The sequence below is a fragment of the Leopardus geoffroyi genome, chromosome X (assembly GCF_018350155.1).
Source record: "Leopardus geoffroyi isolate Oge1 chromosome X, O.geoffroyi_Oge1_pat1.0, whole genome shotgun sequence".
Taxonomy (NCBI): domain Eukaryota; kingdom Metazoa; phylum Chordata; class Mammalia; order Carnivora; family Felidae; genus Leopardus; species Leopardus geoffroyi.
In genome coordinates, this window is record NC_059343.1 from 72971121 (window position 1) to 72995627 (window position 24507).

Sequence of the window (24507 nt, forward strand, 5' to 3'; positions counted from 1 at the left end):
TTACTAGGTAACACTTTTGAAAAACATAACAAAAGTAGTCATGGTCTTTTTATATGGGCATCATAGAAATGTTATATGGCTTGCTTAAAACAAAGTGTTGTAGTCACATAGTAGCTAGGACTTGAGTTCAGTTTTGCTTACAAGTCAATTTGATGCTGAGGCTGCTAATGTATGTAAACTGCTTTTGTTGAATTTATTCACTTATTAAATTGACTTTAGGATGCTTTTCATTTGTATTTGATCTAAAGTAAGAATTAAAATAATAATATTTCATGTTTAACTGGATTATCTCATCGCTAAACAAAATATACAAAAAATTTAAAGATAAACACTGAAGAGGCTTTCTACATTACAATTCCTTATAATTATAAATTCGAGCAACTATTTCACAAATACCTGAAGTAGATCTAAAAATTATGATTTCTGTGTGGAGGAGAGATATTAGTTAGTACTATTTTGTTTGCTTTGAAAGAATAGTTTGAAGTTTATATTGATGCTGCAGTATTAAAGTGTTTAACTGTGAAGATAATGTTAACTCAACAGTATCAGTGCTTTGATCTTTGTTTAAAGTCTTACAAAACTAGATTGCTATTTGATTGACAGCCTTGTCAAAGAGTGAATGAAGACTGACACCATAATATTGAAATACAGCATTTACAAAACTTTAAGCCAAGTTTTTTCATGACATTGCTTATTTTGTGGAAGAGTGCATTTTACATTTAAGAAAATAAATGTGTATGCTGCTAGATATAGCTAAACCTGATGGGTCTTATATTTTGGCTTCCTGGATCCCATTCACCTACTTAGACATGTAGATTAGGTATGTCCCTATTATCCATCATGACTGAGAATCTTTACTGTAAGGAAATTTAAAAACCTCATTGTCTTAGTGTCTGTTCTTTTTCAAAGTATGACTTTATGGGTTTGTAAAATGTTGATACATTAGTTCAGTGTACCATAAGCCAGGCATTATGCTGGGTATTAAGAGACAGTTGTTAAAAGCTCAGAATATAGAGTCAAACAGAACTGCATTTACTTCACACAGCGTTGCTGTGTGGTTTGATCAAGTGTTTTTTAATCTCTCAAAGTCTGTTTCCTCAGCTGAAAAAATGGGGAATAATAGTACCAATCTTATGTTGTTGTTATGAGGATTAAATGAGATGATAAATGTAAAGTGCTTAGCATAATGCTTGGCACATTATTATTATTATATAGTGCTTAGTATGATATTGTGCTCACCAAAACAACCAAGAATGCTTGACAAAAAAGGCTTAGAACACCTATTTATTTTAGAGTATTTAGTTATCCTGCTAACAAGAGTGACTAGAAGTCAGTCTCATTTGCCTCCTATGGGGGTTTACAAATCTAGTTTTTATTTTGTTGATCCTAATTTCAACCTTATAGAAGTATTCATGTTATATAAACAGACAGTAAACTACCCATTTATTTTCATTATATGTAACTGGCAAGATTGTGTAAACATGCAGATTGTGAAATTATAAAAATAAGCCATGGATGCTTTGTTTTTCTCTTCATCTGGGAATAGTGGTGATAGAATACTATATTTGGAAAGGGTAGGAGATATAGAGGAAAAAAAGACATTGTCAGAGATCCAGTTGTCTTTTTATTTATTTTTATTTTAAAAAATGTTTATTTATTTATTTTTGAGAGAGAGAGAGCGAGAGAGAGAGAGAGAGCACAAGTGGTGGAGGAGGCAGAGAGAGAAAGGGAGACACAGAATCTGAAGAAGGCTCCATGTTCTGAGCTGTCAGCACAAAGCCCTATGTGGGGCTTGAAGTCACAGACTGTGAGATCATGACCTGACCTAAGGACAGACTTTCTTCCTTACTATATGGAACAGTCATATTTCTAGTATTGTTTTATTAAGGAAATCATCATAAGCCCCACATATTGAGCATTTAATCACATGCTTCTGTGGAAATACTAGAACTACTCCAGTCTATCTCCTACTTTCCAAAACCTTAAAATATGAGAAACTAAAATTTCCTTCACAAATTCAATATTAAAATATTTCCAACTATGGTAATGATTATTTCTAATCCAAAGGATCAATTTATGTGGGTAACCAGCTCACCTCATTTTTAATTTTTAAGTTTCTATAATTTAATACTCTGAAGAGGATTCTAGTTTTTTTAAGACCTGAAACTATTTATAATAGTGTTTAAGAATCTTGGCAAGAAATATGAATAACTGAGATTCAAGAATATATAGGTAATTAGCTTAGTTTTCATTGCCTGCATTTCTTTATGGAATTTTCAGAGTAAAATTTAGGTATTGGTTTTAGTGCAACAAAATTTCATTGCTCCTAAAGGGAAAAGTGGTAGAATGAAGTATTGAAAATTGTTTTGTTTTGTATATAATGTATATGCTTTAGCTTGATTTATCACAAATCTGATTTTAGCTCAGTATATTTTATCAGCAAATAACTGTTATTTTCTTTCAAAGTATTTTTCAATGTTATGATTTTATTATTTACACACTTTTATGATTGAAATTTACAACTTAAACTATATATTTGTAAATATCAGCATAGCATTAATGAGAACAATTCCAATACCATAGTATTTTTTCAATATCTATGTTTTTTGTCATGTTTAATACTTTAACACATTCTCAGGGTCACTTATTGGTATCATTGGGAAGAGCCAATGAAACTCATTAGACTTATTTCTCAGTCAGCATCTTTACCATTATATAATCACCACATATAAGAGTCATTTAGCATTATCTTTTGTAATTTTCTCTTCCCTTTCTGATCATGTCCATTTATTTTGTGATTTATTCCTATTTTTCATCATTGTACAAAATGGCTAAATTAGGCATTTATAAGCTAGTTAACTTCTACTTGAAAACAAATATTCCTATGGTGTTTCAACTAATAACTCAATCTTAGAAAAGCTATTAATATTTCCCTCAAAATTGTATTTGCAAATCAAAACAATTCCTATGTAAATAATAGTTTAACTAGCTCCCCAGTGCTTTGAGCTTAGGATAGTGCCTTAAAAAGAGATAAGTTACTGCCACCCTTTTAAAACATGAGCCTTCGTTTACTGTTTCCTTTCATCTGTTGAAATGATTACTCTCTTTTCTACATTCAATAGTTTGTTCTGGTCATTAATATTTCTGTAAAATTAAGTTTGAAAGGTGCTTTGAATGTTCAAATAGACTGCAGTGCACATTGGCTATTAAATTCAACCTACTTAAAGCTGAACTAATGTTTAACACTCACAGATATTTGAAGTAGTTCACTGCCAGTTTAATGATGCTGCCAAAGGCAATGTCCATATTACTCACTATAATATTCGAGGGGTTTGTTATTCTAGTAATAAAGGCAATCAGTGGCTTTTCTGAGCACAGTGACTGGAATCCTTTACATAGTGCTTCCCACTAACAAGCTACAAGTTGTAATTTCATTGGTTATTGTAAGTAGGAGTCATTACCTGAGATCTATTTCATGGAAATCCATTGAGAAAAATTATATTCATGACACTATTATGTATAAGTTTGTGTATATGCATGCTTATATGCCCACAAATAATGATGTATTTATGTGCACATGATGAGTATAAACTCATGAGACAAGTAGTTTTTTTATATGAAATTTAAGAATCAACCTTATTATATTATTACCATGTACAAAGCTGAATGGAGTAAAATATAATCAACAAATAATCATTGTGAATGAACAATGTGTGCAAAGCAGTGTTAAAGGTGCTCTTGGAATGTAAAGGAGTGATTACATATACGACAGGCCTAAAGACTGAGCCTTCCTGTCATCCAAAATAGGTCTTGGAGACAAGAGGAACTTGTGAAGGAAATTCAGAAGGAACAGTAAATGAAGTAGGAAGAAAACTAAGAGAGGGGTATCTCAGAATTCAAATGACACACATACTTTAATGGCATGATTAACTATGTCAATAGCTGCTAAGTGAAGTAAGATTGGGGTTAATAATTGATTCCTGGATATAGCAATGTAAATATTGGCCACTTTTAAAAGAGTAGTGTCTGTGGACAGGCGGGAGTAAAAGCTTAACTGAAGTAAGTTTGCAAGAGAATTGGCTACTGCAAACATAGACAATTCTTTCAATGATTATTTTCTATAAAATGTAAGAAGGGAACTGGTGTCATAAGAAGCAAATATTTATAGAAATATATAGGAGGATCCATGGAGAGAAGTTTGAATTCCTCTCCTTCTTTCCATAACCAAAATAGACCATTAATTACTCTCTAACACCAGACTACCACATATACTTAGGTTGTGGGTTTGGGGGAGGTGTAGGAGAGAGAATGCAGAAAGGAAGAGAGGCAGATAAGTAATCACTTAGAAGTGGAGTGGCAGATTTGAAATGAACAAAATATGCATCTAGGCTCTTTTCGCCCCCTTCAAACTGGAGCAGAGAGAAATATCAGAAGTTTCTGGAAGAGTAAGTAGGACAGTGGAGATGCACATGCATGTATAGACCTAAAGAACAAGCTGCTGCCCATTAGGTTGTGAATCTTTGGTAATGACATCATAGCTGATACATCAGTAACTTGCAGGGACCAAGCCACCAGCAGTTAGCGTTGGTGTCATGGTTTTCATCATGATAAGGAGGCAGCCAAACTAATTACTCAAACTAATGGATGAAGATGTGGATGGAAACAGCATGTCCAAATCAGTGTGATGCAAATTCTTATTGATTTTTGATAAAAAGTTAGCATCTAGAATGTTCACAATAGTCTTGGTTAATTATTTATTTACCACTTATAAATACTTCTAACATTTTCTCTCTAACATTCTTCTCTCAGTATTTCATGTGCCAATTATGACACAACATTGTTGCTATTGGATTTGGAAATCTTTTTTGCTTAACAAACGAGCTGTGAACAAATTTAAGACTAATTTAGTAGATCATATTTTCCTGCAGAAATAAATTTATTTCATCATCATTGCCTTTAATGAGGGGTTGAAAAATAAATCTTTAAACAATACCAGTAAAATTTAGTGCCAGCATAGAAAGAAACATATGTCTAGAGGATTAAATGGGGAAAAATGTGTTTTGACACTTTAGAGTGAAAATTTAAAGTGTTATTTTGCTCTGCTAGGGCTAGAAAAAAAGTTAGAGTTTATTTTATAGGGAAAACAAATATAGATACACAGGCTATGATGTGATACAGAGCAAATAGTATTTTTTTGTTTTCAAGTGCATAGCTGTTGAGACCTCATTCAATGGAATTAAATTTGTTTTTACATATCATAAGCCTTAGGACAATTGTTGAACTACAATGACATGCAATTTTTTTTAATTATACCACTTTCCCATTTTCATGTTCTCCGTTTCTTTAATTAATAATGCCCACACATTAAGCTAATAGGGATTTCCTTTTCCCCTTACTTAATGGACTCCCTCTTACCAATGCTTGTATTACAGAGGTGAGGAGAGAATAGCTCAGAAAGAGTCAGACAGTACAAGGAAATTTATATTTGTATTACACAGAAGGCACGTTTAAGACACTGGAGAATCACTTTATGTTTTAAGTCACTGGAGAATCACTTTAAAATTCTCCTTTGATTTTTCACCTCTTGATAAACACCTACGTGATTAAAATTGAATGGTATTCTAAGAATATATAGCAGTTACTCATTTTTTAACATAGGCTGGCTCTACTCTTAAGGTACATCTAATTACACTTACCCATCTCTGACTTGTCCTTTCATGTGTGGCTAGCCTTCCAACTTGTGAGAATTTTCAGATGTCTTTTCAAAAAGATTCCATATATCTATATTTGAGGATTTATTTATATTTCTAGGCCAAATATTTATTCTCAATTTATATAACTCGATCATTTTTATCATACATGTAAAAATATGTGTAATCATGATTAGTGTTTCACAAAATAAGAATATAGTTGTTATTGTTATTGAAAATGGTTAAATTTTAGAGATTTCTCTGTGGTTTGTGTAATGGAATAGGACAGTGGCTCCCATGAGGTAATTTTATCTTCATCATAAAAGTTGAGAACCACCTTATCTCCGATGGATATTTTCGTAAAGCTTTCCATCTTCAAGTACTTCATAGTAGGTTAGGTCTTTTTTTAAAAAAAAATTTTTTTTCAACGTTTATTTATTTTTGGGACAGAGAGAGACAAAGCATGAACGGGGGAGGGGCAGAGAGAGAGGGAGACACAGAATCGGAAACAGGCTCCAGGCTCTGAGCCATCAGCCCATAGCCTGACGCGGGGCTCGAACTCACGGACAGCGAGATCGTGACCTGGCTGAAGTCGGACGCTTAACCGACTGCGCCACCCAGGCGCCCCATATAGTAGGTTAGGTCTTAAAAGGGTGGTTGACAATTTGGATTTTGTCTTGTCTGCATAGTTAACACAGGTACATTTCCCCTTTTAGGTAGTAACAACCTCTTGAAAACTGTAGAAGCCCAAAAGATTTTATCTGGCATTATTTTTTTAATTGCGAAAAGAACAGACGGAGCCGATTTCAAATGCTACATATAATTTGGAAAACATATCTCTATTTTTTTAGTTTTATTCATTCATTTATTTATTTATTTATTTTTGAGAGAGAGAGAGAGAGGGACTGTGTGTGTGTGTGTGTGTGTGTGCGCAAGAGAGCGACAGGGAGTGGGGAGCACTTGAGCATAAACAGGGGAGGGGCAAAGAGAGAGGGAGACAGGGAATCTACAGCAGACTCTGTACTGCCAAGGCAGAGCTCAATGCAAGGCTCCAACCCATGAACTTTGAGAACATGCCCTTAGCCAAAGTCAGACGAACCAACCATGCGCTCCAACATCTCTATTTTTTTAATTATCTTCAATTACAATAAAAAACATTGTGTTTATTCAAAAAGTGTAAAAAAAAAGTCTAATACCTATTAAACTCCAAATTACAGCATATAGCTCTGTCTATCCTGGTTCTTCTAAATGAATTTGAATGGGTTTAAGATACTGCTATCTGCACAACACTGAAAGGAAATATGAGACAAAAGGGAGTTAAATATTATACATTTATATGTAAATGACTTATTTGTATATAGAGCTATTGCAGCATAGAAATAACATTTTCTTCTGCATATAAGATACAATGCCAAAGGATTTATAAACCTACCTTTTTCTTAAGGTATTAGAAATAGATGTCACCTGGGGCGCCTGGGTGGCTCAGTCGGTTAAGCGGCCGACTTCGGCTCGGGTCATGATCTCGCGGTCCGTCAGTTCGAGCCCTGCGTAGGGCTTTGTGCTGACCGCTCAGAGCCTGGAGCCTGTTTCAGATTCTGTGTCTCCCTCTTTCTGACCCTCCTCCGTTCATGCTCTGTCTCTCTCTGTCTCAAAAATAAAATAAACGTTAAAAAAAAATAGATGTCACCTATTTCATAAATGATGTAATTTAACAAAAATAGAGGAATGAAATCAACCGAAGGAAACAATATTGAATTAATTTCCCAGTTGTAATTCCATTTAGAATAATGCTTAGGTACTATAGAAATTCTTTCATTTTGTATAGAGAGAATATTTCACTGTGTACCTTATTTCTAGGTAGAAATGAAGAGGAGGGTTTTAAGGGTTATATGCACTTGATTCCATCACACACGCACATGCACACACAGGTTGGTCATTAAAATTGAATTGGAAGGGGTGCCTGGGTGGCTCAGTTGGTTAAGTATCTGATTTCAGCTCAGGTCGTGATCTCCCGGTTCGTGAGTTGAAGCCCCACATCGGGTTCTGTGCTATAGCTCAGAGCCTGGAGTTTGCTTTGGATTCTGTATCTCCCTCTCTGCCTGTCCACTGCTCACACTATATTTCTGTTTCAAAAATAAATAAACATTATTTTTTTAATTGAATCGGACAATCAATTCAATCTGAAAACAAGTCAACTCTGTAAGATAATCGAGTGGTTTCTTTTTCTTTCAATTTACTAAATGTTTAATACCAAATCAGTTCAGTGAAAGGGATCAAAACAGTTGTGTGCATAGACACAGCTTAAGTTGCATACTACTATGATTATTAGTCTCTTAAGAGTGTAGTATTCTAGATTAAATTACATATTTTTGTACATAATAAAGAACAAATACAAAAGAGCTTAGAATCCACATGAAATTTCACTTTTTCAAAATGTTAGATGTTGAATTGAAGAAAAACTCCAGTTTAAATTGTAAATAGCATGTTGTTATTAAGGATGAAAAACACTTATGTAATCAACTATTAGAGAACAAGAACCTAGTTCCTATCAAGCATAAAATGTTGCTTACAGAAATATTAAGTAATGCTAGGGAAATCATACATTTTCTTTTCTACCCAAAAACACCTATTCAGTTTGGATTTAGGAAATTGTCATTTGTTTAGGATTGAATCAATACCTCAAAATCCTGTCTCCATTATTGACTTTCTGACCAAGACATGTCAACAAGTTGTAATAATCTCATTCAAACCACAAAATAGATGTTATCCTGTTGAGTGTTGTTTCCTTAATTTGGGGATCATGGGAAGTTTCCAAAAATTCAGAGCCTAAAAAATCTATTTACTTTCCTGCTTCTGCATTCTAAGTCTTCATGTATGCTCTCTAGATAGCCTTAACCTCTTTAAATTTTCTTATTGTTTCCCATCCTATGTAATTTAGAAATCAAACTACAAATATGTATTGAATGAACAGTGTGCATAGTAGTTTCTGCAGAAAATAAGAGAACAATAAATAGACAATATTCCCTACTCTCAAATTATTTAATGTCTAAATTGGGACTTAAGGCATTAATATATAAATATTCAATTACTAATAAAAGCTGAAAATAACACTGTGAGAGACATAGTTAGGTACATGTATTTTGGTTTCTCTATGTGTGGTTTTGAAAATTAACTAAGAGAAGTGGAAGGTTATTATAGGCTGAGGTAGTCTGGAAAAGCCTTAATGGCAGACCTTAATTTAAGATATTAAATGCCGATAATATTTAGAAATGTGGAGGGGATAGGTTAATATTCTAGATATGTGTGTTGAAGAAAAATTATAGAAATGAGAACGCTTTAAGAGTAGTAGGCAACAGGGAGTTAAACAGGTTGATTACAGCTGAAATTTTTGTAGGGGTATTTGTAGATGAAGCACAAAAGGTAGGGTAAAACTATTGAGGCTCTCAAAAGCCTATTGGTTTGTTCACAGGGGGTAAAATTAATTTGGGGCAATTTAATCTAGTGTTAGTGTCCAAAATGGCATAGCAGAGGGAAAGACCAAAGCTATAGACTCAGCTAACTATCCAGGTGTGAGGTGGTTGAAACAGGTAGCAACGTGGATGGAACTGGAGAGTGTTATGCTAAGTGAAATAAGCCATACAGAGAAAGACAGATACCATATGGTTTCACTCTTATGTGGATCCTGAGAAACTTAACAGGAACCCATGGGGGAGGGGAAGGAAAAAAAAAAAGAGGTTAGAGTGGGAGAGAGCCAAAGCATAAGAGACTGTTAAAAACTGAGAACAAACTGAGGGTTGATGGGGGGTGGGAGGGAGGGGAGGGTGGGTGGTGGGTATTAAGGAGGGCACCTTTTGGGATGAACACTGGGTGTTGTATGGAAACCAATTTGACAATAAATTTGATATTTAAAAAAAAAGAAACACAAGATATTTTAAAGGTAGTATTAAGAGGACCTGTTTACAGATTAGATGTGATGAGAGAAGACAAAAGAGAAAGAAGAGTCTAAATGAGTAGGATGATTCAAGCCTTGATAAGAGATGGTAAAAATGAATAAGAATCATGATATGAAGTCACATTTGGTTTAAGGCCTATGGTTGGACTGTAAGTGATCTTAATAAAGTGATAGGTTTGCTTTCTGAATAGTTTCATGTCATGATAGAATATCCTGGTGAAAGTGTCTAGTGGAAAGTAGAAAGTGCAAACTGGAGCTAAGGGGAAAACACAGACTAAAATAGACTTTAGTTATTCTTTCCCTTTCAAAGAAAAACAAAATTGTACTATAACTTTTCTTTCTTCAATAGTGTGGACATCTTTAAGAGACCTGGAAGAATGATTATTTATGAGGTGTTTAAGATGCTTCAATATTTTGCCAGACATAACATAACTGAAAAAAGATAGCTTGATAAAAACTAATTGGTAGAGGTTTTACATTTCATGATCATATTTGTATTTGTTTGGAAGGACAATTGGGAACCACCAGTAAGTTTTGAAGAAAGGTGCTAGTTAATAAAATTGATTATTTAAATGCTTATAAAAGAATAAACTTTTTGATATAAAACAAGGAAGTGGAACGTACCCTTTCATGTTATCTTGAATTGTAGGAGAGAATACACACACACACATACTTCCCATTCACAAATATAGAAATCAAATTCATGAGGACTGAATAGAATGCAATAGATAACAGTGAAGAACTTAATTAATTGCTAAAACTTTCTAAGAAATCAAAAAAGCATAAAACAAAAGTCATTATCCCCAAATTTTAACTCTAGAAATTCTGAATTCAGGATTTGGCTGTCTTTGCTTCTAATTTAAATTCTAATCTATTCTACCATGAGGAACTCATAGGGCATTTTTCCCTACTCTGGCTTATTTGAAATTTACCAAAACACATATAGCACATTAAGTATGTATACTGTAATTTTTCTTTGCTAAGTTACAGTCATCAAACAATATCTTGTGCAGTAAGAGTAAAACCTACGTTGAGGGGGAAATGCATTTTCTGGCTTCATATTGGTAAATGTCATAATGCAAATTTGTGATTGCATTGCAATTAAAATCTTTTTAAATATCATGAATAAGTCCTGTGAAAAATTGAGGAAATTGGAGGAATTTGAGCTTTAGTATATAAGAAGACCTGTTCTATGCTAGCTCTTAAAAAATTTTAAACAAGTGCTGTGGGAAGCCATTGTGTTTATAAGTCTTTTAATGTTTATAGCAAAACATTTTTCCCAGTGATTGATTTTTTCAAAGTACTAAAGTACTGTGGAGAAATACGTTTTCCACTAGTTTTATGGCTCTCTAGATGCATTTTCTACAAATTTTGTATCTGCTTGGACACAAGCAGTATTGTAAAAACACAACTAACTATACCATTTAAATGGGATGTATAGCTTTGAAAGTATATGCACAACATACAAATAGGAATGTCAGTGTCATAAGAAAAATACAGTTCAAAGGCTACTCTTTTTATTAAAGTGGACCTGCAGAATTTATTCCTATTTTATATCTCTATTTTCAGTAGTATTTTACATGTGTGAAAATACTACTGTTGTGTCTATACTTTTTGGCTTCAGTGGATGGCATGGGACATGATATTTCTGAAGTCTAAGCAGGGGGAGACATAATAGCAGAATTGTCCTTTACAACATGTTTTATTCCATTGAAAAGTAAAAGAAAAATAAATATATGGGACCTGAAAATGAGGCTTCTGTATACTTTAAATGTTTGGAAGGGCTGACAAAGTTTAAAAAGCTATGAGGTGATCAGTAGAATTTTGCTAATCACAGAACCCACATTCTAGGCAAAAGGGGGAATCTATTACCAAGAAATTCTCAAGTACAATCTGTATTACAGATTCCTGAGAGAACTTACTAATAAACCAAGAAATCATCTAACTTTACCTAACACTGTCTCTGAAACAGTCTGGTGTTTTAAGAAAAACTATCAGAGTGTAAAAGCAATGAAATAATGCTATTTAAATTTGAATAATAGTGTATATTGCTTTATTTCCTCAGCTACAACTTCCTAGAGGATACTTTCTTATCTGGATACTTACAGTACATGTTATCTTCCCACTTTTTCCTAGAATGTGGGCTCTGTGATTAGCAAAATTCTACTGATCACACCTCTTAGCCTTTTAAACTTTGTCAGCCCTTCCAAACATTTAAAGTATACAGAAGCTTCATTTTCAGGTCCCAGATACCATATGTTTTCACTCTTATGTGGATCCTAAAAAAGTTAACAGAAGACCATAGGGGAGGGGAAGGAAAAAAAAGAGAGGGAGGAAGCCAAACCATGAGACTCTTAAAAATTGAGAATAAACTGAAGGTTGATAGGGTATGGGAGGGGGGGGAAAGTGGGTGATGGGCATTGAGGAGGGCACCTGTTAGGATGAGCACTGGGTGTTGTATGGAAACCAATTTGGCAATAAATTTAATAAAAAAATTAAAATAAAATAAACAAAATACTATACTTATAAAACCTTAATAATTGCTACATTAACTAAGTCCTTTAATCAATTTACTAAAAGAAATTAATAAGAAATTTCATGGCAAAACCTGAAAATCAGTGTATATTCAATGTAGTTTTTTTTTTCTTAAACATCCTGAAGCTAACATAGCCTCAGATCCAGCTAATTTTTACTGAGGATCTACTAAAGCTAAGTACAGTACTAAGTGCTTCCACTATAGTTTTCTAATTTAAACCTCCCACAAATACTCTGTGAGGTGGTTCATCCTATTCTACAAATAGGTACATTGAGGTTTAGAGATGTAACATCCCAAGATGCAGAGAAATCCAGTCATACTCATTGTGTTATGAGTAGAATAGCTGACTCATACATTTAAGGGAAAAACAAGAGTTAAAATAAGAAAGTGGGGTCATTTGGTGATTAACCCTTGAATAACCATTGAAGTTAAAGTTGGATGCATTTGTGAAATTTCCGATTGAGATTTTTTGAACTTATTTCTCTTTGTCACACAGGCAAACTCTAATTATCTAATGAAGTTATTGGAGGAAATCACTACCACACTTTTCAATTTACAAGTCTGTAAACTCATTTTAATTTATACCACGATATCATGCACTCCAAGTACCCACTGTTTCTGATAAGTCATTAAATTAGCTATATGTATTGAAATAGAAGAGAGGAAAATCAAAATAAGCCCTACAAACTAAGTAGAAATGAAAATGAGTAAGAGCAATGTCAAAACAGGAAACAAAATGGCACATTAATATGTTCTACTGATGATGTTTACCCCTCACCCCTTAGCTGTATCTTCTACATTATTATTATTATTATTATTATGATTATTATTTGTATTTCTATTTTAACAAAAAAGAGCTTGTTCAGTGCATGATGTAAGTTCTCATGGCAAGAGACAACATCCAAATGTAGGATTGTGCATTTTGCGAAAGTTGTTGAATGGAGCATTACTGATAGATGACTATTTCCTTGATAAAACTTTAGAGATTTTCAGAGGAGAAGCAACAGATTTTATGGTCTTAATGCCTACATTACACAAGAAAGAAAAATTTGAAAATTACAGTATTTGCCCTATTAAAATTTATTTTAAAAAATTAAGCTTTGTAAAATAATTAATCAATTGGCATCATTTTGAACTGGCTAGGTTTACAACAATGTTGCTATTATGATTTCAAGACTCGTCTATTAGGAAATTTTATAATTTCATTAAAAAATTTTATTAAAAATATGGTGCCTTAGTGACTCAATTTCTTATTTCTTACTTAATACAGAACAATCAGCATATAGTCTCACCAATGTGTGTGTGTGTGTGTGTGTGTGTGTGTGTGTTCATTCATGCATGTGCACTTTTGTCTGTGAGAGAGAATATTCTTAATTTTCTACCATCAGTATGGTGGTAAAATAAAAAATATGAAAATACACAGATTATATATAGGTATAATTGCAGTTATTAGTGAGGATATCTTTATAAATGTCAAACCTTTATATCTATTCATTCCTTATTACTGAGTTTATAGGAGGTGACAAATTATAAACTGCTATATAGACTTTCTTGCCAAGTTTTCTGATGGGTTTTTGGAGTGATGGTGGGGTTCAGAGCTGATGGCCAAGAAAGAATTCTTGAAGACATCTTTGGTGTAAAAAGGTGATTTTATTCAAGCATGGGGACAGAACCCATGGGAAGAAAGAGCTGCACTGGGATGGTGAAGAATGATTGGTTATATACTATGGAGTTGGAGGGAGGTAAAGACAAAAGGGAGGCTTCCAGAAAGACTTTAATAGGCTAAAGAGGACTCCTAAGATACCTGAGGCCTTGCTATTGTCAAACTAAGGTTTTTCCTCTAGTAAGGCATTAACATTAGGACATTAGGGAGTTCCTGGAGAAATATTATACTCCCTGTTTTCCTCCAGTATTTGTCAATGCAGTGCAGGTTATAAGGAAATTTAATTTAACCTGCCATTTCCTTCTTGCCTTTGTTCCCAACATCATTATGGAGGGGAAGGTGACGTTAGGGCTCCAGGAAACTGAATCTATAGGCTTCTGGAGATTAAGCTAATGATAAGATTGCCTTTTTTCTTATACTTTATTAAGATATTTGTAAACTGATGGAGACTCATGTCTTGCTTGACACTGATCTCTATTAGTTAACCATTTGTTTTCCCCTTTCTTGTGTTCTTGGGCAGCCAGGAGTGTCTGAGGAATATCACACATATTCCACCTGGGGGGGTGATATGCTAGCTTGTACTTTGCCCTCAGACTGCCTTATGCTCCCTCATCATTTTCAACAACAATGTCATTCTGATTGTGAATCATCTTTAATTTTTAATCTTAATCCTACCAGAATACCCACTTTCCACCTTTCTTGGATAGAAGGAAATAGTATCTAAGAATTAATCCATAGAACTGTGGCTTTCCTTATTAAACAATTCTTTATGTTAAATTCATTCTTAGAAAAGAATTTTGCTTTTATCTGTATAGACTCCCATTTTTTACTGTTTTGTTTCCTGATTCAATGTTTACAAATAGATTCCATTATACATTTCTTTTCATTGCAATGTAAATTGATTTTTAGAATCTACAGGTCTGTAGAAAAGGCTAGTTGATGTGTCTTTAATTTCATGCAATTATGAAAGCTGTGAAAATATATACTTAAAAGTAGTTATTATTTTGAAATAGTTTCTTAAAATTGTACAGACTAGTTAAAAAATATTGTCATAAGAGGCAATGTTAATCATCTTTAAATGTAGCAAAATCTGACTTTTATATAGGCCAGTGATTTCTCAAACTGAGGTCCCAAACTACCAATATCAACTATCAATCAGGTACTCGGAAATTCAAGTTGCCAGGCCCTACCCTAGACCTGCTGAATCAGAAACTTCAGGAGTTGGGAACTTTTTAAAAAACACCTTCAGAACATTCCGATGCATGATAAAGTTTAAGAACAATTGCTGTTAAAATGCTGGATTAGTATCCCCTTCCCTTGTACCTTCCACTGATACTCTCTACTCAGATATGTTAACTAGGTAAACACACACACACACACACACACACACAGCAAAGAAACAATAACAGTGATTTTAAAGTTAGTACAAGCAATTCCAGGTCAGAGCAATAAATTTATCTTCCTGATTTGTGCCAGATTAAGAAGAGAGGTCTCTTTCCTGGTTGATGGAAAGGATTGCACATTTCCCGGCAGAAAAACAAAGTGAGAAATCTGCTTTACAGCCTCTGCAGTCAGCCAGATTACTGAAGGTCTAGTAAGGGTAAAAGCAGGGTTATATTGAAACCCTGAAGCCATTTTAAAGATAAGCCAGCATAATAAAACATTATCACGTGGAAAGGTCAGCTAATTGATGGAAATGTATGTCCTTCCCACAATCTTCCCTGAACATATCTCTTTAAAACATCAGCTTCCTGGGGGCCTGGGTAGCTCATTCAGTTGTTTTCTGATCTCATGGTTCTTGAGATTGGGCCCCTCAGTGCTATCAGTGTGAAGCCTGCTTCAGATTCTCTCTTCCTCCATCTCTGCCTCTCCCCCTCTCTTAGGCTCTCTCTCTCTCTCAAAAAAAAAAAAATAAATAAATAAATAAAGTTATAAAAAAAAAAAAAAACAAGCCATCACCTTCCTTCCCACTTTATCTCTTTTCCCATGCCTGCCTCTTGTTTGTCAGTTTCTGACGCAGACTGTTAAATTATTACTCCCCACTCGGTTAATGTTCTCCTCTCTGCAGCCTTTATCACAGAAGTTGCCAAGGTGGTTTTCTGGAGAAGGGACTTGCACATGCCTCTGATACTGTTTGGTTGTTTATATTAGAAATTTTTGTCTGTCTTTCAGTTTTTAGAGCAAATTTTGGTCTATGTATAAAGTTTCTATGGGTGCATGGGTGGCTCAGTCAGTTGAGCATCCGACTTCGGCTCAGGTCATGATCTCAGGGTTTATGAGTTCCAGCCCCTCATTGGGCTCTGTGCTGACAGTTCAGAGCTTGGAGCCTGCTTCTGATTCTGTGTGTGCCTCTCTCTCTGCCCCTTCCCAGCTCGTGCTCTATTTCTTTCTCTCAAAAATAAACATTTTTAAAAAGTTTCTTTCCATGCTGGATCCTCAGACTTTGACTTATTTCTAGGCTCTAGTAAATATAGATCTACTTAAAAAAAAATAGTCAGGATCACTTTATCTTTCAAAGATGATGGGGAAGTTTGTGTGTGAGCCAGAAATATTTATATTTTACTATTTTTTGCTCAAAGGACTATGATATGTAGACAAGTTCAATAAATATACAGTATATAACATGTCGTTATGACAACTCTATCAAGTATTTTTCAAAATTGCAAAATTTCAGTTTGTCACATCTGTATAATAATCATTGATTTTATTGGAAAGGCTGAGATTTGACCAGAAACTCTTCATCTCCACCTCCTCATTCTTCCTTTGACTATATACTTATAACTATATTTTAAAATGATATATTCTTGTACAATCTTGTCATTTTGAATAGAAAGATACAATGGAATCAACCTGATGTTTAGAAATCTTACATCAAGTTTTAAGATTACCAGTCTCCATATCCAAAGTCATTACATATATTGTAGACCCAGGATAGCTTCTACTGTAGATACTGAGAAGACACCAAGTGAGAAAAATTTTAAGACAAAGTTACCACTCTCATGAAGAATATATTGTAGTGACATACAATATGTAACAAAAATAGTAAATAAGTAAGTTATATTGTATATTAAATGGTGATAAATATTCTATGAAAAAGAAAACATGTTAAGAGGGTAAGAATAGGGTGCAGACTGCAATGTTGAATAGGATGTTCAGTAGATTTCACTAATAAGGTGCCACTTGAGCAAAGAACTGAAGTCAGACACCCAAAATTAAATGCATACTAACTCTAAAACATACCTTGTATTGTGTTAATTCTAATTCATTGATTTAACATTATTATCTTATTAAGCTTATTAAACATTCTAGTAGAAGTTAAGTGCAGAAAGATGGCAGGACCACATCCACACTTCCTCAGTTTTGACTGGCAAAAATGTCTCCAGCCATCACCAAATGTACTTTGAGCTGAAAAATTACTCTCAGTTGAGAACCACTGACCTTGACTTAAGAAGTCTCCTCAGACCTTTGATAACTGAGAAGGTAATACTGGCCTAATTTAGGGTGAAACCAGACTCATCTACTACCTAAAAAAGGATCTTGTCACATGTTTTAAAAGGTCTTAATGCATGTTTAGCTGGTCAAATATTTTACTATAGGCTCCTCTCCCACTCCTGGGAATTTTCAATTGCCATTTAGTTTGTCTAATAAACTCTTATTTTGCATTTCATTTGGGTTGTGATTGTTCTACAACTTTACAAATAGTAGCTCATTAATCTTTATAACAACTTTAGGAGATAAATATTATTATCCTAATTTTACAGATGAGGAAATTGAGGCACAGAAAAGTTAACTTTCCCAGGGGCTTGCAAATTATAGAGCAGAGTTTCAAACCTACACAGCCAGGCTTTGGTATCTTGCTCTTCATCACTATACTCTCAGCTGCCTAGATTAACATGTAATATACGGTAATACTTAGAACTAGCTTTTAAAAAATTAATGTTTATTTATTTTTGAGGGAGAGACAGAGTGCAAGTGGGGGAGGGGCAGAGAGAGAGGGAGAGACAGAATCTGAGGCAGACTCCAAGCTGTCAGCACAGAGCCTGATGTGGGGCTCGAATCCACAAACCGTGAGATCGTGACCTGAGCCGAAGTTGGACACTTAACTGACTGAGCCACCCAGGTGCCCCAGCACTAGCTTTTTAAAGGATCTGAGTTCTTCTGCTTTAATAGATTTAACAAATAATAAAAGAAAACAACATACCCAGTGAAATTTGAATTTGAGATAAACAATGAATTATTTATTTTTTAGTATAATAAAGTCCCATAGAATGTTTTGGACATACTTATGTTGAAAAATCATTTGCTGTTTATCTGAAATTCAAATTTAACTGAGCACCCTGTAATTTATCTGCTAAACCTTGCTTTAATTAAAATTGTTTATCGTTGTTTAACCCAGGTTTTTCAACACTAGTTTGAGCAAGGAAATTGTTGGCATACCTAATATCTTGGGGAAGTCCATGGGACTGTATTTTGATGACAGTGGGAACACTTTTCAGATAGAGAATGAATGGATTATTTTAAGTGCTTAATCCACCCTACAGTAATCTCTCCCATGAGAGGCGCTTAACAACCTATGTCACACGATTTTATACTTAATTATCTACTTCTATAACTTGTTGACATTTATTTAAAATGTATCAGCTCCTAAATGACAGGGACTGGGTATCATACTTGTTCCAACCCCTCACTGTGTACAATATTTATTATTAGCATGACATTTTATCTGAAAAATTATTTATTTCTAATTCATAATGTATATAGGAATCTGTTATGCCAAATTGTTAATCCAAAGATCCAGAGCAAACTAGGGCCATACTAATTTTAGAAGTATTGTATCTCACTTTTTCAGCCTGGCAACCCTTCATTTTTTTGCTGCTAGTTTTCTGTTTTCATTTGTCAGCATTATTTCTTTTTTCTTCACTCTAAAGAAATATAATAATGTGAGGATCAAGATTTAGTTTTCCATATTTGATGATGGCAACATTTGAATCACAATTCAACTCAGAACACTGTTTAATAAAGAATACTTCTTTATATTAATGGAAGTCACATCACTACACAGCAGTTGGTCATTTTATTGTTATTGTTCTTCAGTTTGGAAGAGGGAAGAAGGTGTCTTGCTTGTGCCAAATGTAATACTGATGGCACCAACAAAGGAAAGTCTCTTGAGATAGATGTATTTAGGGGAAAGCACTCAAATGAAATTGTGAAATATAATTTATTTGTTAAAGAATAAAAACTGATGACCTGATGGCAAGTGGAGGCATTTTTCCTCTGCTGAGTGAGTCAGTGGTGTTTCTTTTCTTTTTCTTAATTAATTTTTTAATGTTTATAATTTTTGAGAGAAAGAGAGACAGAGACAGAGACAAAGAGAAAGCAGGGGAGGGGCAGAGAGAGAGGGAGACACAGAATCTGAAGCAGGCTCCAGGCTCTGAGCTATCAGCACAGAGCCCGATGTGGGGCTTGAACTCACAGACCTCGAGATCATGACCTGAGCTGAAATCAGCCATTTAACTGACTGAGCCACCTAGGCACCCCAGTGGTGTTCATTTTCTTATCCTGTATTACAATCCTCAGTCCAGAGGAAAGAGGAAACACTGAACTCCATGGGAAAGTGGGAAAATAAGCACTATGTTCACATAGAAAGTCTCTTGAAACCTTGACTTTATTTTTTAGGGGGACTTTTTCATTCTGAGAATTTACTGTGAGTTTTTATTTTTTTCTACAAATAAAGTTCTTGTCAACTTTTTACATCTATTCGTCTGGGCCCTAAGGAAGAAATTAAAGTTAAGAGCTGGTTCTGCAAATGGATTCCCAAGTGGTATTACAAAGTATGGCAAGTTTGACCAACAGGCTCAATAAAAGTGGTCTCCACTTTGCTTCAGTAAATGAAGAGGTTGCTTATGACCTCAGCTAGGTAGCAGTTTTCCTTTCTTTATCTTTTAGTTTATACTATTGCATAATGTGTGTTTATAAAGGTTTAAATATATAAAATTTGAACACAAGCCTTTTAAAGTGCTCAGTCAAAACATTTTCTCCCTGGATTACAAAGAGATGCTCTTATTTAACTGACAATCTATGGTTCTAGTACTTGTCCATATGAAATTTCATTGCCAGTTAGGATTTCTCAAGGCTACTGAATAAATTTCTACATAACAGTGCATGTATTCAAACTGAGCAAAATGGTGATGTCATACAGATGTGAAAACCTATTACAAGATTGAAATATATTTCCAATGCATTTATTACACATTTTTGTAATATATGATTTAAATGGGAAAAAACCATGACAAATTGTTTGACACTTTTCACTAATATACAGCAAAACATAATACACTTTGACCAGCTTTTGGCCATTACGGTCCTTAGCATGCAATGTGACCTTGGTCTGAAAAAGCATGTTTGGTTAGCACAGAAACTTAATCATAAGAAGTCATAAGTAGAATCCTTCTTCTTTACTACCCTTTTCTAGGACTAGGAACTTTATTGCTTGTGGGACAGGTAGGATATGAACAATGGGCCAAATAGAGTCCAGGGCTATCTCATCTGTGTGAAAACTACTGCTGAAAATCAATGTGACCCCTGCTACACTGTCATCCCAATTCCCACCTTCTGTGTCCTATTTGTCTTTTGGTAGAAGCTTAGATCTGTGTGCTGTCTCTATGTGTTTCTCTTGGGCCAGATTAACAAAATGAATCATTGCCTGCATACCTCTTATATTTCTATTCATTTTCCTGATGTTGACCAGGTCTGATGAAACATGATTCTTTTTGCATTTGATCCTCACTGCAGCAAGCAACACCTAATTCAACTGTGTCCATCTCTTTAAAGGAGAATAATGCTATTTTGAAACTTCAATCTACTCTACAGCAACATTACAAACCATAGACCATGCAACCTGTCTTCATAGTCAATAGTAATTTTCCTTTCAGCCAATTTAATAGCATATCTTTCATCTCCAAATATAAGACTTCTGGCCATTTTAATGTAATTATAATTTTGTTTCATGCATACTGAATATATTGCTTTCTTTTTTGAGTGTCTTGTTTGTAGAATATCCCTCAGATACTCACCAGTGAGGTTCCATGTGCATAGAGTGATACATAACAAGGAATCCATTAATTTTAATAACTCTTCCCCTGATACAAAATATTTATTCAGAGGAAACATATTATCTCTGAATCAGTAGGATGTCAATGTTCTAACCGTGTAGCAGTTCATTTTGTAAAAATAGATCTTCCAGGCTACATAAATTCATACTTTAAGATTTTTAGACATCAATACAAAGGTATAGAAACTCACCAGTTATTATCAATAAATCATTATGAAGTTATTCTATCCACTTAATGCAATCACATGCAGAAGACAAAATGCTACCTAAACACAGACTTTAAGCAATACAAATAAAACATAATATTCCTTGGTTAGGTGTTGAGAAATGTACTTTAGAAGCATTAGAGCTGCTGCCAAAGATATTTCAGAATTGTTTTTTAATGACATATTTCAAATATTCAAACTTTGTAGTTGAAATAGATCACAGAATTTGTGATAATGTGCTAACTCCTTCTGGAATACTTCACCTCTAGCAAAACTTCCACTGGCAAGGAGGGAAGTGGGAAAGGAAAGAAGGAAGGAAGGAAGGAAGGAAGGAAGGAAGGAAGGAAGGGAGGGAGGAAGGGAGGAAGAAAGGAAGGAAGGAAAAGGGTCAGGGTTAATTTTACATCAGGGCAGTTGTACAAAACACATAAATCATGCATTTATAATAAAAATGTTATTTTTTAAGTTTTATGAAAAAACCTGAATATGCTCATTATACCTTCTTGTATTAGAAGAAAATGAACAGGTTAGTTTATACATTTTATTGAATTATTTACAACCAATAAAATGATTTTTATAACATTTTGGATTCAAATAATATGACTGTTAATTCTATAAAATAATTGCTTAGCACTTTTTATCCCTGTAGACTTTAGAAAATTACAAGTTGTTGGGGCGCCTGGGTGGCGCAGTCGGTTAAGCGTCCGACTTCAGCCAGGTCACAATCTCGCGGACCGGGAGTTCGAGCCCCGCGTCAGGCTCTGGGCTGATGGCCCAGAGCCTGGAGCCTGTTTCCGATTCTGTGTCTCCCTCTCTCTCTGCCCCTCCCCCGTTCATGCTCTGTCTCTCTCTGTCCCAAAAATAAATAAACATTGAAAAAAAAATTAAAAAAAAAAAGAAAATTACAAGTTGTAAAAAAATTGTAAAGGTGATCTCTAATAAAAACATCTTATTCAGAGATAATGCTGTCCCATTAAAAATTTCCAGAAGTGGGGCACATGAGTGGCTCAGTCAGTTAAGCCTTGGACTCTTGATTTTGGTTCAGGTCATGATCCCACAGTTCCTAAGTTCGAGCCTGGCATCAAGCTCCACACAATCAGCAAACCATGATGACTATGAAATCTGTGTGGTTCAAGCTCTGCACACTACATGTATAGGCTTCTTGCAATTGAAAAATGAGATTTAACTGTATAATAAATCTATATTCCTGTCCCTACTGGAACCAGAACCAAAACATCTCATTAAACAACAATTCTATTGGTGTCTCTTTACCTGAAGCTAAGAGAGAATCTTGATTAAGTAAGGATAATGTGGGAGAAGATAATATAAAAATAAGGAGAAAAGATATAATTTGTGTTTTCACACCACAACTGATATTTTTTCATAAGCAATATTCTTCAAAATAAAAGGTAACACTGGAAATAATCCAAAAGCATGTCAACTAGTGAATAATTAAACAAAAATCAATATATCCATGTAATGGAATACTTTCCAGCAGTAAAAAGGAAGAAACCACTGATACATGCTACTACATGAATGATAAAACATAATGATAAAAGAAGCCAGACAAAATGACTACATATTATATAATTCTATTTGGAAAATATCCAGAAGAGGCAATCCTATAGAGGCAGAAAGTAGATTAGTTGTTGCCAGGGGATGGGGATGGGAAAGTATATTAACTGTAAATGGGCACGAGGGATATTTTGGGGGTGATCAAGATGTTCTAAATAGATTTGTGATGATGGTCCCACAACTCTGTAAATTTACTAAAAATCTTTGAAGTGTGCACTTAAAATAGGTGAATTTTATTGTATGGAAATTAAACTTCAGTACGGCTATTAAAGAATGGAGATAATAGACTTGAAAATGAAAAAAAAAAAGCAGTGTATGCATTACAAGAAGGATCTGATTATTTAATTTATAGGCATTCATAAACATATCATAATTTTTCTCCAAGTCTCATGCCTCTTTGGCAGTAAATGTTGCTTCATTTGCACTGATTATTTACTGAAACATTTATTTTGAGAAACTACAGGCAGCTGGTTTCTCAATACATCTGACTTCCTATTATGAGTTTGCCATCATTTAGTTTTAGAAAGAAAATCTTTATAAGATGCTATTAGAAGTAAAGGAAACAGAACATTTTTAACTGTTATTTCATGAACCTTCCGATAATAATTTTGGGGTTTTTGTTTGTTTGTTTGTCTTTGTTTTTGTTTTTGTTTTGCAGAAGAGGTACCATTTCAAATTCCAATGATCAAGTCACCCTTGGACAAGATCCAGTTGACTCCTGGGCAGACATTACCTCCTGGATTCCCTGGACAATTCATTTTTGCTGATAGTTTGTCCTCTGTGGAGACTCTGTTGACCAACATTCAGGTCAACAATATTTCTATAAACAAAATAAATGTAATACAAGACATTAGCATCTACATAAATTATTTCATATTTGAGAAACTAAAACAGATAAGATGAACTGCATGTCATTTTCTGTACTTTGACAGGGCCTACTGAAAGTGGCTTTGGATAATGCTCACATCCAGGAGAAGCAGATTCAACAAGAAAAAAAGGAACTGCGAATGGAGCTCTATAGAGAGAGAGAAATTAGAGAAAACCTTGAAAGACAACTAGCAGTTGAACTTCAAAGCAGAAGTAAGTTTAACAAGTTCAATTACAGAATAAATATTTTGTTGCAGATATTTTCTTTTTTTTAAATTTTTTAAATATTTATTTATTTTTGAGAGACAGAGAGAGATAGCATGAGCAGGGGAGGGGCAGAGAGAGAGGGAGACATAGAACATGAAGCAGGCTCCAGGTTCTGAGCTGTCAGCACAGAGCCCGACACGGGGCTCGAACCCACCAGCCCTGAGATCATGACCTAAGCCTAACCTAAGCCGCAGCTGGATGTTTAACCAACTGAGCCACCCAGGCGCCCCTTGTTGTAGATATTTTCAATAATAGTATAAACATTCTCAGGGATAGCTTAGAACTACTGAAAAATAACAAGCTAAGAATCAAATACTGTGTGTAATCCACAAGGTAAGATATTTATACTATTTCTCTTTATTATAAAAGATAATGAATTAGATCGACTTCAGGCTAGCTGATTTGGAAAACATGAATATTCTTAGTTTTATCGTAATTTCATAAAATACCCTGCATATAGATAATCAAATAAATTCTTATAGATGGAATGCTTACTCTTTGCCAAGGACAGTGCTAGATTCTGGGGATTTCAGATAAATAAAACTCAGCCCCTGTCCTTGAGAGATGTACATTTTAGAGGGCTAGTACAACCAACCATTAATTTCAAGGCAAAATGCAAGAGCAAGGATGCACAGTATAT

The 24507-nt window shown here is 34.3% G+C and overlaps 1 protein-coding gene across 1 annotated transcript in view; it reads left to right on the forward strand.

The window, feature by feature from the left end:
• The window catches only part of DACH2 (dachshund family transcription factor 2), an 804038-nt gene that overhangs the window by 758302 nt on the left and 21229 nt on the right, over positions 1 to 24507 (forward strand). Inside the window, exons 9-10 of the mRNA XM_045470953.1 lie at positions 23392 to 23540; positions 23666 to 23813. Of these exons, the coding sequence (XP_045326909.1) occupies positions 23392 to 23540; positions 23666 to 23813 (297 nt within the window). The remainder of the gene's footprint in view (positions 1 to 23391; positions 23541 to 23665; positions 23814 to 24507) is intronic.